General features: G+C 30.6%; 1 protein-coding gene across 4 annotated transcripts in view; it reads right to left on the bottom strand.

The window, feature by feature from the left end:
- LOC124359267 (cAMP-dependent protein kinase inhibitor beta-like) overlaps positions 1 to 18,960 on the bottom strand; it is a 30,869-nt gene extending 11,909 nt beyond the window's left edge. The window contains exons 1-4 of one of the 4 annotated variants that reach the window (XR_006922134.1): positions 18,680 to 18,960; positions 18,404 to 18,517; positions 12,173 to 12,302; positions 662 to 801 (exon numbers count right to left, since the gene is read on the bottom strand). Coding sequence is in view for 1 of the 4 variants with exons in the window: in XM_046811882.1 (XP_046667838.1) it covers positions 622 to 801; positions 1,922 to 2,009 (268 nt within the window). In the remaining 3 variants the exon portion in view is untranslated. Of the gene's footprint in view, positions 1 to 621; positions 802 to 1,921; positions 2,025 to 12,172; positions 12,303 to 18,403 lie in introns of those variants that run through there. The other 3 variants (XR_006922135.1, XR_006922133.1, XM_046811882.1) reach the window with 3 other exon arrangements.
- Between the last annotated feature and the right edge of the window lie 807 nt (positions 18,961 to 19,767).

Genomic DNA, 19,767 nt, shown 5'->3' with positions numbered 1-19,767 from the left:
CTTTTTAGAACACCCTTCTACGTGACATGAAAAGTACAAAATTTTTTTGAACGAAATTATGTATTTTGGATTTTCCAAAGAAAAAGATGTATATATCCAAATGTGTACCTTTTTTATTATAATAACATATTTTTAAACCTTCAAAATCATTAAACCTTGTATCATTCTGGCAACTTAACCATATCAGTTGCGAGGTTTTAGGGGCAGTGCAATAGTACATTGCAGTTACAACACTGATGCAAAATTCCCATCCAATCCATCACAGTCTTCCATACAGTCAACTACTTTTACGTCATTCCCCAGAACGTTATTAACAAGTAGAAAACCTAATAATACATTATTCTTTACAAAACCTACAACCCTGACGTAATGCAAAATTGGACTACCTTTACAGATAAAGGTATCCTATAAACAACCACAAACAATGCAGTTTCAGTTTACACATCATCTAATGACATGTGGTAAAGTGAATCAAAGGTTGCAGAGGTATCGTATAAATAAGGCTTTTAGTATCAAGAAACAAAAACGTCAGATGAAGTTTGTCAATAAGTACAACACCACACCATACAGTTTAGTTTCTATACTATTGTAGATTAAAATTATTTTCAACCATGGAGTTACCTCGGGTAGACAAGCCCTGAAGTCTGTCTGGGAGATCTGAGGTGGACACAAGTGCATGTTCCCCAAGGATATCTGGCAAAGCATTTCGCCGTCCAGCTCGTCCTGTAGTCAAGAAGTCCTGAGCAATATCTCGAGTAGCGTCAGGCGATTGTTCCGCCATTACACTAAACATCTTCACAACTGCAATCACATGTTGAATAATCCTACACTGCTTCATAGCGTCATAAACTACAGTATAAATTAAAATATAATTAAAACTTTTATTACTACGTATAGCTTAATGAGGATATAACAGTTCCAGGTCTCTTCTTTTTGACAATTAACCGTGCCACAGTTATCTTGCTATTTTCTACTATAAAGTTGCCATTGTTTTGTCAGATGATTATAAAATGAGAGAAAACAGCTCATTCAATGATTCGGATATCATTTGCCCTGCTCTTTGGCATTGTGTATACACACATAAAAAAATCTTTCATTTTAAATTTTCATTGTAGTGAGTAGTGACAACAATTTAAGAACCACTTACTGTAGTAAAATAGGATGAAAATAACTAATAACAGTAGTGTTTTGATAAAGGATATAGTTTATGATGGAAATGCATATTATGAAAATTAACGTATTAAGTGCATTTTAATTTTAGTGAATGTCACGATTTAAAAATTAATTTAATATAAGAGATGATGACACAATCATTTAGATTAAAGAAGCTTTTTGTAGAGGTATTTTCTATTTTTAAGGAAGAAAAAGAACAACGAAAACAATAATGGAGTTAAACCTTAATATGGATTATCACTGATATCTATAAATTTTGACAAGTTGCAGGCTAGTTTTTCTTTTACTAGTTTATAACACAATTAAAAATATTTTAACTACTTGGTGTAAATGTGTTACTGGTTTACTTATATTTATACATTTTTGAGAAAGTAATTAACAAGATCAGAAACTACTACATAATGTAACTTAAAGATGATTTATTGATTATCTTGGTGAGTCATGACAAAAATCTCAGAATTAAAGAAAAAATTAATATTATAGACACACATCACTATGAAATTACTTAAGGTTCAAAATATGTGATCTCTCCCTTTAATTTTTAGAAGACATAGATCTCAGTAAGACAATGTAAATTGCAATATTAACACACTTTAAGAATTATTCATTAATGACAAGAATTAGATAGAGTATTTATGATGTAAAAGTAACACAAAACCAACTTATATACTTTAGCTCTTGGCTATACTGTTGGATTTTTCTAGATGAAGATGAAATTTATTCTAAAAGAACCGAGTGACTACCTTACCTACTATTCTGTGTTCAGTGAGAAGTACTGTAAGCATGAGTTGCTGCATGGCAGCAAGCGTGGCAGTGACTGATGCGTAGTGTGACATTAGTATTCAGAGCTACAGTTACCCATTCACAACTTTATTAGTCTGACTTAAATGACTCTCAGCACAACCTTCCGTACTGTATTAACTTGGTGTTTCAATATTGCATTCCATAATTATTTTACTCTATAATTTACTATAATTATTTAATTACTTTCTTGGCTATAAATTTTTTATAAAGTTTACATTTGTCACAGATACTAAGCCATTGATACTAATAGTTGTTGTTGACAAAGTACAGTATTTATATCTTAACATAATCAATATTAATTACTGTTAAAAACTTACATTGAAATCATAGATGCTCTTAATTTTTATAATACAAAAAATCAAGTAAAAAGCATCAAATCATACCAGCTGCATCCAGGTAAGACATATTGTAATTTATTTAAGGTTCTTGCCATAATACAGAGTCACTGAATTATTTAAAAAAATAAAAAGACCTATGTGACTCAAATCTAGAAAATAAATAAAATAATTAGGTTAAATAATAGAACTCATTATATTTTCATGTTTAAACATAGTACACTAAATCTGTAAAACAAAATTAATAAAATATATGTTTTGACAATTTGAAGTACACAACTCAATACATAAAAAATAAAACTTTAACACTTTGACATCCATTATATTTTACTTATAAAAAAAGGTAATAAAAAGGAAGTGCAGAATTTCAGGCCCATCTCTTTAATTCCTACAGTGTCTCTTTAATTCCTACAGTGTCAAAAGTCATGGAAAAGGTCATACTGACACGTCTCACACAGCATTTGGAGATAAATCGCAACCTACCAGAGAGACAACATGGCTTCATATCGGGAAGATCAACCACCAGTGCCCTCATTGATTTGGTTGAGCACCTCATTGACAACCTTGAGGAGGGAAAAAATGTTTGTAGTGTTTTTCTAGATCTAAGCAAAGCTTTCGATTGCCTTAACCACAGATTATTATTGACAAAACTTAGCTCTTTAGGCATTAAGGGTACAGCACTAAAGTGGTTTGAAAGTTACTTGCAGGGTAGAAGGAACATAGTGGAGATCAAACAGGTTCTTGAGGGAAATATCAGAGTTGAAACATCCGAACCGATGGAAATTAAAAGAGGTGTTCCTCAAGGATCTGTCTTGGGGCCTGTACTGTTTGTGCTTTTCATTGGAGACCTTCAGGAGCACTTGGGGGAGGGTTGCTATCCAGTGTCATACGCGGATGACACTGTCCTCGTCACAAACAACAAGTCGGTGCAGGCACTGGAAATTGACACCCACACATCAATAACTAGAGCTAAGCACTACTGCCTGAACAACAATCTGATTTTCAATGCATCCAAAACCAAATGCATCATATGGGGAAGACATAAAGATTATGTATCTTTGCCACTGGACCTAGAACAAGTGCTCTCTGCAAAGCATTTGGGTGTCACAATTGACAATCGTCTCTCATGGAATCAACATGTAGACATAATGTGTTCAAAACTCAGCACAGCTCTTTTTGTTTTAAAGAGAGTTAAACACATTAGCACACCAGAAGCTACTAGAATCACTTACTTTGCGCTTTTCGAGACACATGTTCGCTATGGAATAGTGCTTTGGGGGGGCTCTTCTATCACCAACCTTCAGCGAGTCCTAGTTATGCAGAAGCGTGCAGTGCGAATCATGGCTGATTTAAATCCTCAAGAAAGCTGTAGAGATGCTTTTAAGAACTTGGGCATACTCACAGTGGTGTCTATTTACATTACGGAGGTAATATTACTAGCTATCAGACAAAACTGCTTGAGGAACCGTGATATCCATGAACGCCAAACAAGACATGGCAATGACTTCAATCTGCCAGCCCACAGATCAGCTCTATTCGCCAAGAAGCCAACCTATGCAGGTGCCAGGTTGTACAACATGCTACCAGGAGAACTTAAGAACCTTGGCCCACAAGTTTTGAAGAGGAAAATGTTCAAGTGGCTAGTGGAAAAGACTGTATACAGCCTAGAAGAATTTATGACCATCAACACCTACTAATAAAAGTTAACAAAAATGTTTTAACTTATACTTTTTAAGATTTGACGCTGTCTCTGTTCTTGATGAATATGAAAATAAAGTCTATTGTCTTATACTTTATTCTATTTTATATGAAAAGGGGTTTCAAAAGACTGCAAAATATTATTTGGAAAATTACTTCCCAAGCATTTTTAACTATGATAAAAGTCGATTTTAACTCCTACAATAATAATCATTAAATTTATTGTCATACATATCAGTTCAACTGTACAACCTCAATTCTGTGAAACTCAGTGTGCTGTCAATTCTAGAGTAAAACCGACAATAATCACCAGATATGCACTCCCTCCGTCTAGTGAGTTCTCTACAGAACCGAGACAATCAATCAATAAATAATTCTTTATTCATTAGTTGTACAATACGGTACATCGAATAGTGTCATACATTACTTATTACAACATTATAAGACAGCTTTTAATGGCCTAAGATACTACTTTCAGGAACTAGCAGAGCAGGAAGTGGCAGACTCCTGGTACTTGGACCGCACAATATACATACACACACAAAAATACATATATATATATATATATATATATATATATATGTGTGTGTGTGTATGTATGTATTAATACAACTTTAAAACATTTAAGAGCTCAATCATCTTTAAACCTTACAAAACAAATATCTTTATAAGCTTATAAAAACCATTATAAGTGCTTCTAAAGCGTGGACTCGGTTTAATTGCAATTAATTTGAAGTTATGTTTGTAAATATATTCACTTATAATGATTCTACTAAAAATGCTGTGTGGTCGCTATCTCAAAATCGTAAAAAATATTAAAGACCAAATACATAAAATCGTTTTTGTAAATAATTGATCATTCTAAAACTCTTTACTTTTATATTAACTAAGATATAACCACTCCTTTTCCAAATATTGAATGTCTGCCATTTCATAAGTACTATTTAAAAAAAAGATATCACTTGGAGTCTATATTGGGAAATAGTTGAATTAAAATCTTGCAAAAATGTGAATGGCCCTGGCTTTACTGTGTTTGTTACACCTGTACACAAATACAATAATGTACAGTATAAAATAGTGTTATTATAGTATAAAAAGTAACATACAACAGCTGTACAGCTTGACTTTGTTGTTGCTCTTAATTTCCTTAAATATCATATTTTATTCAAAAGAACAATTATTATATAAAGAACAATATGATAATATTCTGTATAATTAGTAACACGAAGTTAAATTAATTGTATTTTGTACTTTTGTAATTGAGTCTTTGAACCTATAAATCTACATGCAAATTTATGTGCTAACCAGGTAACAAAAAGTAAGCTAGTAATACAGATAATGGAATACATTACTTTATTAAAATCCAATAGGATATAGACTTGTGAAGAGAAAATGGAAAATAAAATAAAATTTTAAAATGAAATGAAACTATAAGGTGAAACGTTCAGTTTTTACGAAGTTTGAAAATGGCTAGTTATGGCTGGAACTAATTCTAGTGTTTAACGTAGTGAATTAAGGTCTCATTTTTCTCAAGTGTTGTATAATTATGCCTCAGAGGTTGTTTAGACACTTGATCTTTGATAGGAAGATTTCTTTTTTACTTTTTGACCCCAACATCAGATAGAGCTCTATTTTCACCTATTTACCAAGTTTCAAGTCTCTAGGACCTTTCTAGATATCACACAGGTGGGCAGACGGATGGACTGTTCTTTTACATTTTTACTCCAAAATCTAAAATTTCTTGGACCAAGAGGAGCACATTTGCAGAGTTTTAAGTTTCCAGGAACTTTCTATCAAGAGCTATCACACAGATGAGTGGACAGACAGACACCAACTTTGTCAATAAGGCCCTGTCGAGTGTATCATAAAAAATAATACTATTCTAGCAATTAACCAAAGTGGCCACACTTAAAATGTTCATTCATAAAATTTGTTTACAAAATTCAATACATATTGTAAATAAATATACAAAACATTGTTTTTTTAATGAAAAGTTAGGTACTCTCTCTGAAGATATTGTTTTTTGGATGAGGCAAAACTATACTCAGAAATGTCAGAATAATTTAATTGTGAAATACAGATTATTATAAATCTGATTCTAGCACTCAAATTGAGTAACTAAACAATAAAATATGACCTTCTTATTCCGAAGTCTAGGATTCTAAAATTTAAAGCGGATTTACATGTTTAGTACCGTATTAATCAGAAGTGCTCAACCTATTTTAACCTATGACTCCCTTTATGTGGACTCTACTATGACTCCCTTCTTTCTCTTCTTTATTTTTGCATATATTAATACTTCTCCCACCTGACGAAGAGGATAGACTCCAATCCTCAAAACGTTGTGTTATACCTTTCGTATAACACAAATGGCAAATGTCCGAAATCCTGTTAAATTTATTGATGTTTACAAATATTTAAATGGGCTGTGATACATCTTTAATTTTTACATATTAAATTGTATGAATTTTTACGTATTATATTGGACAAACAAAAAGAACAATAAAAACACATTTTAAAGAGCATTTATCACACACAAAATATGGAAGAGTTGACAAATCTGTTGTAGCCAAGCATTGCATTGAATCAGGGACACAGAACATCAATTTAAAATCTAAAATGAATAAAAGGAGTAAAAAAAACCAATGAACTTAAATGCTTGGGAAATACTATACATAACCAGAAAAAAAGAACAACTCGAACAATGAAGAGGGCCCTATTGAAAATTCCAGTCTTCTTTCTTCTCAATTTATTCAACAAATAAACTGTAGTCAAATGTAACTTTTCATACTGGCTGAAATATTTCCAAAATTTTGTATTTGCATATTTACACCATATGTTATTTTAATATTAATTGTAACAAACAATATGTAAATATTTATTTGTGGAGTTGCCTGAAGATGAAACCTTTGGTTTCGAAAGGCCTCGTCCAAAAATAAACAATTTGGAAAAGTAGTGTTTTCATTAATATTTCAAGAACTTTCTAATTGCTCCAAGAGTCTTCAAAGATTTTTTACTGATTTAAAAAATACCACATTTGTTATACTTTCCTTATGGGTTTTATCAAATAATTCATACAAATGACTTTTTTGTATGGTTGTTAGAAGAGAATATGTATTGTACTAGTAAGATGGTGCAATCATCTACATGAAATTTGTTCTAGTTTTAAAAAAATAAAATGAAATTTTTCCAAGACCAGCAAGTAGGTGGTCTAGAGTTAAATTACATTTCTTTAAATTCAATTACCCATTTTTTCTTACCATTATTTATATATATATATATATATATATATATATATATATATATATATATATATATATATACCGTAGCTATGGTGGAAAGGGTTGATTCAATGTAAATATTAAGTTTAATTCCAGTCCAATTTCCCCTTAATACAGCATCTGGAATCTGATGCTGTCACAGAATTAATTCTTGGAATCAGGAGAAGAGAACCATAAGTGAACAATGAAGAAGTTCAAAATGAACTCTAAGACAAAATGAAGAAGCTCAAAATGAACTAAGACAAAAATTGCCTAATAATAATCTTTTTCATTACAATTGTTATATGTTAATGTGTTTATTGATAGTAATAAAACACATGGATAAAAATAATTTAAATATAGCGAACATTATTATTTATTGTATTTCCTATGATGTAGAAAGAGTAAAATAAATTAAATTATTTGGTTGGTAAGTATATTAATAATTCACAATGTTTTAAAAAGGGACCATGGTTTTATTCCTAGATTGTGAGTTAAAAAGAATGAAAGAAAGTCAACTGTTTTTACTTAATTTCTTTTAGACTTGGCAATAACATTTTGGTATTGTTTAGTCATGATGTATCATGGGTGACACACAATGAAACATTCTTTAACTTTAACAATTATAAAAAATGAAGTTTCATATTAAAAAAATTTAAATCAAACCAATGTATTGAAAATTAAATTGATTTCATATACAATACTTTTATTTATGTTTACAGTTATGTTAAATCCATATTTATTGAACATCGGCCTTATAAAATATATTTTGTGATCTATTTTGGAACATTCATATCTCAATCTAAAACATAAATTTAGCAAATTATTATTAGTACCACATTAGCTTTATGACTGTTAACACCACCCATAGAGGGAAAATATAAATCAAATAACTTGTTCAAATAACATGACAGTACATAGTATAAATTATTGTAGAAAAGACCTTCAAATATGTCGCCTACCAGTTATCATCAATTTAGAGCCTGGCCGTGACGTACAGTGCAAACATTTCTTATCTAAATGACTACACTAACACTTCACATATCCATAAAATGCTTCCACCACCATTCATGCTACCACCTCTCACCAATACCACCCAAAACCTGATACTTACTAAATACTTACAAACTTCATTTAATTTTGATAAGGAGCCAAAGTACCATTATCAATAAACAATTTGACGCTCTTAAAAAACTAGAAACTTAGGTAACAATTGATCTTATACAGAATACTAAGGTAATTGATAACACATGAATGTTTACAATTAAATCAGATGGTGAAATGCAGGCTATATCAATAGCCAAACACATTTGAAAACTTTAATGACTACTAATTTTCAGTACATCATATTATTTCATGAAAAAAGCTTATCAAAAGTTACTCAGAATAATTTACTATTAATGTCTTACTAGGAGGACACAATGGTTTTTCAAATACTTAAAAAACTTTTAACAAGATTTCAAAGATCTTCCTAAGTCTTAAAAGATTGCAATGCTGTGTAAGAAATGGTGTGCAATTGTTTTATCCATAAAAAGTCACACTTTTTACTTTTACAAACTTTTGTTAAATTTTGTTTAATTCTTCAAGAATTATAACAATGTATAAAAAAGATGTATTTACTTTCTACAGCAAACCAGGAATTATGACCACGTCTGTTAAGTTCATAAGTATGGTGACAAAATTCAATCATAACATACACATAAATTTTAAAAACTGGCTTATAAACTAGTGCAGAAAAATAATTTTCCAAAAAGCACCTATGTGAATCTCCAAACATGGGATGACCATGCACCTATTAGCACAAGTTCAGTAAACATGTTTAACGAGTGGAAAATATACATTAATATTAAATTATCGAACCTATTATTATTCTGTACTAAAATAATTAACCAAAATTAGGATTCAATCCTCAACAAGCTCATTCACTATGTTTACAAGAATAAAAGCTACTGTTTAAAAATAACTAGGCATTCCATGTTACATAATCTTTTTAACAAGAAAGCAATATTGGTGAATGGCTTAATGTGTCTATACATTCTTATACAAACTTGCAGTGTGAGAAAAAGAGCAGTTAGTTGTTACATTAAGCAAAGAGCAGGACATTTTTGTGAGTTGAAAGAAAGTGTGGACTTGACACTCACAGTAAAAATAGTACCTGGATCTATGTACACTGAATAAACTTTAAATTTGTGTTAAATTTATCAATTTTTATTTTTATAATTAAGGCATACAAAATTGCTAAGGAAAACTGAATAAAATAAAGTTTAAATAAGAGTGGTTTTGAGCCAAAACTTTCTTATCCAAATAAATGGTAAAAATTACTTTCACAGTAGTCAACTTTAAAAAATATTAAACCATGACAACTCTGCTGCACAAAACACTTGCACTTCATCAGTTTGGATCCATAACTAAAAAAAATATACTATGGTTTTAATTGGTTAAAAATCATTAAATGTAGTGCTAAATTTTACATTTTTCTTTATCTGAGAACTGGTGGTTTTACAGAGAACTTGAGATCAGGGTCCATAAATATCAAAAAGACATAGCTATCAGATATGTAAACACATAATGTTAGCCCATGATTAAATTTACAGTTGAGTGAGGTACGAGGGCTTTATAGAAACTAACAGACGTTTTGACATGGTGCGGTAATGGATAGGACTAGTGCTGCCATCTTGGTGTCAGTGTTCCTACACTCAGTACACAACCAGCTATGGTAGATTGTGCTTCGTGCCTATAGTACTTTTTATACAGTAGAGTATTGAAATGAGTGCTACAATTGAAAATCCCTTTAGCTAGTTGTGAAGTGAGATCTATGATAAGGTTTATGTTGGCAAAAAATTACAAACCAATTGAAATTTATCACCAGAGTTATGATGTGTACGATCAAGGAATAATGAGTGAAAGCCGAGTGAGGCAGTGGTACGTTTATTTTTAAATTGGTAGAACCGGTGTTCACAATGAGCATGGCAGTGGAAGGCCTAGTCTTGTAAGTGATGAATTGGTGGTGAAAATCAATTAAACAATCCATTAAAATCATCATACCACGATTACGGAACACTCAGAACATCTGTCTGCACACGCAACTTCAGTGTCTGCTAATGCTGTCAGCAAGAAAAAGCATTGCTACTGCATTTTGGGACACTCAGGGTGTGATTCTTGAACGTGGTCAGAAGATTGCAAACTCAAGAGGAATACTCAGAAACTTATACAAAACAAGCGTCAGAGAAAACTCAATAAGAAACTTTTGTTTCTCCACGACAATGCTCGTCCACACATGGCCAACCGTACCCAACAGCTCTTGGATGGTAAGTTTTCAATCATCCGCCGTACAGCCCGGATTTGGTTCCAAGTAACTACTATCTGTTTTCAGCAATGAAGGCGTGGCTCGTTACGTAACGATTTGACACTAATACTGAACTGCATGCTAGTGTAAACCAGTGGTTGATTTCTACAATGAGGGTATTTTAAAGCCTGTACCATGTTATGATAAATATCTAAATTTAAATGTCAATTATGTAGGAAAATAGTTTACTTCATAATCTATATTATAAAAATTGTTATTTTAAGTTTGTTAATTTTTTGATTTCAAAACATTTTTTACTTTCTGTACAGCCCTCATATTACATGAAAAACATTTTTCAAAATCCAAATATAAAATTAATGTTTGGTTATCAAAAATTGAAATTTGAAAGTATATAAAAATATAATAAAAAATACATAAATTAGACTAAACATCAACTTTATTAACATTAATATTTTAAAACATGTTTAAAGAGTTTGTTTTAAGGAAAAAATTCAACATTTATCCAGTTTTTACATTTTAATTACATAATACTATAGATTTCATTTCATTAATTATATTTATAACATATCCTTCTACCATGAAATGTAACTTGTTGTAGAAAAAGAAATCTGACATCATGCATCATGAAATTGTTGTTATGTCCTTCTTCTCTTGTGTTGATAAAAATACTGAGAATATAGCACTGCCAGACCAGTCACTGAAATTATATCATTTACAGGAACATCTAAGCTATTTTAAATCATAAATCTGTAAAGCTAGGACTGAACAAAATGTTAAATTTTTGTGAGAAAATTTGACATATTAGTGGGAGATGTCCACTACTATTGCATTAGGCTGTGTGTTAGTAAATAATTACTGCCAGGGGAAATGATAAAAAATGCAAAATGTGCATAGTTTAGTAAAAAAGTTAATGAAATTTATTCTGATTTTATTTGAAATAGAATCATGTAGTAGTGATTAATAGATTAGGTAGAAAACAGTTAATTGTAATTTATTAATTAGTTAAAAGTAAGAAATATTTACTAAAATTCTTTGTTAACTCTATAATACAATTTCAAGTTTTAATTATTGTTATTTACTCACTTCTAAAGAAACTCACTCACTTTGTTATTTTCTCTTTAATCACAAGAAATAAGAATGTAAATATAATTACATTCTCATTAACTTTTAATTAGTTTTGGAAGAGATGTCCTACGTAATAATGAATTGGAAGTAAAAATAAATATGAAAAACTAAGATTAATGATGAAAAAAATGTATAAGTGTAAATTTATTTAACTGTTTAAATTTTAAAAGTAAATTTAAGTTGTCTTAAATATTTTTGGGGTTAATTATTAAGAACAAATTAAACACACCTCATTCTCAAGAGTAGATACAATGAAGAAACTTTTAGACGATAAGTTAAAGACAATTAAAAGGTAACACTAAAATTCAAATAGAAAAGAAGGCAACTCATATAGAAAATATAAAATTTATTGGATGAGTGCAAATGTTGTTAAAAAAATTAATTAAAATTAAATTTGATTGCGAATTATTTAAAAAAATGACTACAATGTTATTCTTAATGTTACTGGTTTATGACGTTAGAGAACGTACGTTTAGCAAGCACAACATGCGGCGCAGGGGCGACTACCTGACTTGCGAGTCAGACGTCTCATAGGCTGCTGGGACTTGCGGCTGCGGCGCGGTGGACTCTCACCTGGACCTTTTGTCATATCTTGTTCACCTGAAGCAGAAGAATATACCAAGTTTAATTAATTAGCATACAGCATTTAGTAGTGGAGGCCACAATATAAGAACAGTTCATCTCATCCTAAAATGTACCCAGTTTAATACTATAAACTGAGGGCTGAGTCAATCCACATCAAGTAGTCCAGAGATCATTAATTTAACATTTTAAATATTTTTTATATTTCTACCATAGAGAGCACAGTACCTTGTAAGTACAAAAATGTGATTAGTATATCAATTTATCCAATGGTGGCCACTTTGTTGACGGAATGACCTTTTGCAACTATTTTAACACTCTGTGTTAAAAAAATAACTCATCTTATATTCACCCCAAAACATTCAAATAAACACCAATCCCTTTAGCAAGATCTGAACTTTAATAAAGGTCCTAATAAGTATATACTTTAAACTAAGTATATGGGTTGAAATATTCCTTAAAAGTTCAAAATAATAATTTTACAAAACTGGATTTTCAAACACGTTTTTATTTAAGATGGCAAGTGACCAAGTGTTTGTTATTTTTTTTATTCAATAAATATAGGTGTGAGCTCCAAATTCTTAAAAATTGTATGCGACTTGCATATGTTTTTAAAACAAAATAAAATTGTTTTAAATCACATTTTATAAGTTTGGAACTTAATATCTTTGTTAAACATAAAAGTTTAAATTAAAAATTCGGCTCAAACTTAGTACTAAGTAATAAGATTGTCCTGTAATAATTTCATTTAGTGGACTCTACTAACTGCAAAAAAATTAATCATTGAAAAGTACCAAACTAATTACTAACAGTGTAACACTATATATGTACTTTCTTGATGTGTTATTTTCTGATTTCAGATATTTAATAATGTTGTACCTTAAAAACAAAAAAGCTAATTTACTGAGATAAGAAAAACATTGTTTATTTTTTCTTATTTGTTAAACTGTAATAGCAAATACTAAATCGTAAAGTTTTAACAAAATTTAAAAAATCACGTTCTTAAATTTAATATATAATACCCAATAATTTTAGTTCAATACCTTTGCTTATACATAAAAGTCTATAATATTATAAAGTATTAGATTAGCAGTAGATATTTTTTTGCTATTGCTCCTTTGCCAAAATGCCTAAATGATGGTGTAGATAAAACTTAAAAGAGAGAATTCACTAAATAGAGTATACAATCCACAAATGAAAACTAAATTTTGAAAGCTACAAATATTTTTCAATTTTGTTCAGTGAATAAATAACAAAAATGAAACAGAACTGCAAGTTTGATTAAAAAATGTCTAAAAATTCCTGGAACAGTATTCTGTCACAGATTTGTATTTATGTCAGAAAAATTACAATGTTATAGAACACCAAAGAACATCATATTCAATTTCAAGGAAGAGTTTGTTACTACCTGTACTCATGCACAATGACTATTTTTTTCACTTTTAAAAATCATCTGGACCAAGAACAAATAAGGCAACTTCATACAGTGTTTTACAAATGCTAAGGAACATAATAAGTTAGTGGTTCTTCATTTAAAGTTTGTTATTGACAATGAAAGATTTGACCAATAACAGGATTTCGGATATTTGCCATCATTATGGTTACAAATCATAATGTTATAATAGGTGGTGTTCTAACTTGCTATACTTCTGTATTATGTAACATGCTTTTAAATGATAACTGACTATGCAGTTATTGAATGCTGAGTAAGTATTGCATTGTTGTTGTTTGACTTTATTATTTATTTAATATTGACACTTGATGTAGTTATTTAAATGCCAAATCACAAACTGTGCCTATAGAATAACGTAGTATTGAACTTAAATATTATTCGAACATAGCACTGACTCAACTGAAGTCAACCATAAACTGTCAAAGCCTGTTTTAAATAAACAGGCCAGCAGGACTAGTAGTGATTGCACCCGTCAAAGTTCAAAGCTCAGCTATAGCTCAGTGAGTAAGGTCATGAACAGTATTGGTGATGTGAAGGATGCTGGTTCAAATCCTACCACTGGCAATTATATTTCTGCATGAGTGCATGGACTGCTCTGGGAGCAAATAATAAAATAAAGAGTAAATGGATAAACATATAATTAAGTCATGATCTAACCCATGTTAAATTATAGATTTTCAAAATAAAAATTTACCCTTTGTGTTTCTAATGTTATTGAATTAACATATTTAAATACTTACAAAGAAGGAGATAAATGTTTTGTCAAAGTGAAAGGGTATTCTCACTGGCCTGCAAAAATAGTCAGAATATCTCAAGAAGATAACCATCTACTATATAATGTAAATGTTACGGTACAGGAGAATGGGCAACCCTGCAGAGTAAAGATTTATGTTTTTATATAAAAAATATGGAAAACCCAAGAATAAAAACTTGAAATTTAACATAGCTCTTGAAGAGATTAAACAATAATTGTATATCTCCAACCAGACAGAATCTGTATTGTATGATACTGAGCTAGTTATATAAAACATACGTATTAAGGAAGACTGGTCAGAAAGCAACATAATAGATGACAAAGTGGCTGATAATGCCTCTGATCTACATACAATATGTAGGACAACTCATACAAAAATATGGGTTTGAAGATTTTTGTTCACTACTTGAACTTATTAGAATTCTTGATGAGTACAGTCAAGATGTCTTCTAATAATCTGCTCATAAATAAACATAAATAGATCTTGGAAGAATATATTGAGCTAAAAAAAAACATATGAAAAAGAAAAGAAGCAAATAAACAGGAAGAGCTCGAACTTTCAATATCCTTGGAATTAGACATGGAAACTGAAGTCAAGAAGTATAAAGACATACAGATGAACTAAAAAATAGAAATGCTTTTGTTCAGAATAAGATTTAGTTTTCTACTTAGAAAATTCAAATCTTGTGTTGGTGGAGATATGATGCTTATCGCCTACTTTAGTGAATTTCACTCTCAATTGCTATATGCTGCAATGCTCTGGGGAAATAGTAAGGGCACTAGTCAGGTTTTCACATGGCAAAGAAAGACAGAGAGAATTCTTGCCAATTTAGTTTATCACGATGATTGTAAGCAATGTTTTATTGATTTTAATATAATGACAGTTCCTTCCATTTTAATATTTCAAAATTTAATGCATGTAAAGAAAAACCAAAATGAATTTGTTTGAGGTGCATTACTATTATACTCGAAGGACACAGGATATTATCCTACCTTCTTCCAGGCTACAGAATACTATAGATAGTCATAAACATTTGCAAATTAAGTGTTTTCACAAACTACCACAAGAGTTCAGAAGTTTAGAACTTCAACCATATGCATGTAAATTGTCACGTTAGCTTATAGGTAAAGCCTTTTATTCACTTGAGGAATTTTTTACAACTAATATTAATCTACTTTAGAATGGGTGGATTGTGGCAGTTTCTCACTCTCTGAGTATGGCTTTTTCTGTTTGGGCTGACCTGAATCTATTACTAATGATCTTTCCATGTTTTGTATAAGCATTTCAATGTGTCTGGATGATACAGGCCTTGTGCAGTGTGGACTTGATTTTAGTCTTACACTTGATCATTTTGAGGCTAATTATATTATTATGTTTTTTAAATTAACATAATGTATAGTATGTATGTTTTGTATAGTGTAATGTATTACACTTTTTATTTATTGACATTGTCTATAGCAATGTAAAACTGACATATGACAATAAAAAAAAATATTAAATTACTGAACATAAAATTGAAAAGTCTTACAATTGAAAATGGATGTCTTCATAGTAGAATACACAATTTAAAAATCAAAATAAACTCATATGCTTCATCAAATACCACAGATGTTCACATTTAAAACAGGAAGCTCGTACAAATATTGAAAATAAGACAGCTCTGCTTCTGTTTTAGAAGGAGAATGATTGACAGATGATTCAACAAAACTAGTTTTTGATCTGCGACATCCTGTATTGACCAGAAGCATTCTGTTTTATTGATCGACCTTGTGGTTGCCTTAACAGTAAAATGTCTTCGTGATCTCTCAAATATTTAAAGCGGTTAAATATGGACAGAAAAATAATACATCCTTTGCCTGTTAATAATGCTGATGTACAAGTAGACTACAGTAAACATGTTGAAAATTAAGACAGAGGATCACATTGGAGTTTGCTTCCTTTATGTTAAAGGAATAGTTTTTCATTTCGACGCATCTGGAAGCAGCAATTTGTCTTCAGCTCAGATTATTGCAAACAAACTGATGACATGTATGGATTTGAAGGAAACTGCAAAATTAGTTAATTGTGTAAATCCCCAAAAAAACAACTTCAAAGATTGTGGAGTCTTTATGATAATAATAGCAGAGGCTATAGTAGCAAATATTATCAAATATTTCGTTATGATTAAGGAGTGTTTCCTATTTCCTGTTCTAATTGTTTGTTTGATCGTTGCGGTTCTTTTATTATTTATGACATTGTCACTATGTATATTAAAATAATGATTTTAATTTAGAACATGATTATTATTACGACTATAGACACATTGATATCGATTGACAGCCTCATATTCAATATACGAATATTATGTATCGATGATTATACATATTGACATAACAAACCGGGTCTGCTTATCATACTATGCCCTGGCTGGCTTTGGTATCAGTGTAGTTAAGACCGGTGTAGCTTTTCAAAATTTCAAAATTATTAACATGTTATGCTCATTCTCCTGAACAAAAATATATATGGTATTAGGGGGTGGAAATCACAAATAACTTTGTTTTTTAAAATAACGTATTGAGTTATTACATTCCTGTGACCTGTTACCATGGTAGCATGTTAGTAAACAATAATTTAACTAACTCATTACAATGTAACATAGACTGATAAAGTAATAAATTTATAAACGGGGTAGTTAAAATTTGACTGTACAACATAATTATTGGGTACTAATAAGAAGTCCTTATCTACTATTTGTTATTAGGCTATACATATGTACGTATTATTAAAATAAAAAGTTAAAGATAACCTTAACAAGCACACTCACATAATCTGAGCTTTAACTTGGGTACTATATTGAGGGATGTTTTTCTTGTTTCGTCAAAAGTGTGGGTGGGCACATTCAAGCTCAGATGACATAAACGCCTGTAAAGGTTATGTTTAACTTTGGTACTATTAGTAACACATTTACGACAACCTAATCTAAACCTACTTACAGTATACCGCATAATAACATTGAATAGTGCAGTAAGAATATTTTCATTGCTAATATATGCCTCAATGCTTACACAAAATGGCCTGGGCTGTTATTGGCTACCGAGTAACCCAAAACAAAAAAATTGCTACGAGAACAAATCATTCAGCCCAACAATAACTGAAACAACAGTATCCTGGTAATAAGTTACCACTAAATTGCCTGTTACTGACACTAATACTGCAGATCTGTAATGACAGCAAGTGTAAAGTGTAGTGGTTATGTACATGTTTTGTTCATTTCAAATACATTAATCCTTCAAAATAGTAAAAAGTAAGTAAATGTTATACTCTTATATTTGCTATATTCTATTTTACAAATACATATTGTAGATTGTTTTTTTATTCACCATAGCATTAATACCTTATATACTACTGTAATTCGAAATACACCATAATTAAAATATAATGTAATTTGGTATGGGTGTTGTAGTGAGAATTCTTTACTCATGAATATCGATCACTCGAGTGTTCGACGCTTATTATACAGTAGCCAACTAATATGTCACTCAACATCTTGCTTTGTGTATTCAGTAAGGAGCATTCAGCTTGGGGCTTGCAAGACACTTCTATATTAGGCTAGTAGGGCCAATTTCAGGGGAGTACCTTTTCCGACACAAATTATGGGCTAAATATAAATATTTCTCAAGCATTATTCATATAACATATTATCATGGGATTTTAAGGACACTTCTGTAAAAAAACTATACCTAATCCTAGTCAAATATTGTCCAACACCAGAATTACTTGCAAAAATATCTTAGTAGGATTATAAATCATTCATTTACTTATTATTTGGATATCTGTGTCAAGTGATGAAATTTAAAATATTCCTGTCAGCTAGTTGCCAACAAATAAGGTACAAATATTTATATGAACATAATAAAACACTGTTAACTTACTGAAATGAATGAAGAAAATTAAAAAAATAATGCTACTGCATAAACTTTCCAACTGACGATTATAAAACTTCCTTTAATCGCCTTTAGAAATCCTGGGAAAAAAGACTTCCTATCCTAGCAGAAACAAATTAAATTAGTTTTAAACTGAAAATCTCCGGAAAACTCCAATAAAAATTATATTACTATAAATATGCATACAATGACGTATTTGTTCAATGGAATATTTAAATTACTGCATTTTCACTGAAAATACTTAATTCTCATACACCACACTACCTTTAATGATATTACTAAAGCGAACTTAGTTGATATCTTCTGCTACATGACGACAAATCTCACAAAATCCAATCAGAGAGCGCCATGGACATGTGAATGTAATATAACAGGTGACGTTCCACTACAGATTTTATTTATTTATTCTAACATTTTTGTTGATTTTACAATAAACAATCAAATAATTTAGGAGGCATAATGAATTAAACTGAAGAATTACAATTTAATTTACAATTTTAACTCAATTATATGCATTATAGTCACACATAATATTGTTCATTAGTTTAACACGGTGAGTGCAGCAGACGCATTACTGCGCAGAGTCGAAGTGAGAATATTCTAATCGCTCAGCACAGAGCCGTATGGAGAGATTAAATACTGTAGATACTTAGATAACTATATTAATTGATAAATAAATCTATTTATATATATATAAAAGAAAGTCCTTTTAGTTACACCATTTATAACTCGAGAACGGTTGAACCGATTTTTATGCTTTTTTGTTTTTGGATTTGTCTTCGTCAAGAATAGGATAATAAGTATTAAAATATCATAAAAGTTAACATGATCCGCCCCACTGGCCTCTAAAAGTTGTGGAAATACCCATAAGAAATGTATTGCAGCAAACATATGCTATTAACTTAATTACATTTAAAACACACAAAACCAATACTTAACAACTTATATTTTTGCGTGAGGCCGTTTGATATCAAGGCTATCTTCGTCAAGGTGCGTTTCCATTAACACAAGTTGCTGAAACATGTTGCGCAACTTGTGGCACATAAAATTTGACCGGCTAAATTCCCTGAAACATCTGCAACATTTTGTAAGCGTAGAGTTCAACAGTACAGCGTTGAGAATTAAAGATACAGTATAGTGTTTTCTAAGTTCTTAACTACTAATTTTGCGAGTGAATATGAGCAATGCTTCTACCTCAGCTTTCGTGGTCATGGCAGGCGCTTACTTCCAACTTATAAAAAGAAAGCGTAAACGTCCAAGATGGTGGATTCGAAGCTTTTTAGCAAATAGAGAAACGAAAGGAGCATATAACTCTTTGATGAGAGACTTACGTATGCAAAGCGGTTTTTATA

This window comes from Homalodisca vitripennis, chromosome 4, assembly GCF_021130785.1.
Source record: "Homalodisca vitripennis isolate AUS2020 chromosome 4, UT_GWSS_2.1, whole genome shotgun sequence".
Lineage (NCBI taxonomy): Eukaryota > Metazoa > Arthropoda > Insecta > Hemiptera > Cicadellidae > Homalodisca > Homalodisca vitripennis.
The sequence above is the reverse complement of the archived record's forward strand: the minus strand, read 5'-3'. Positions and strand labels throughout refer to the sequence as shown.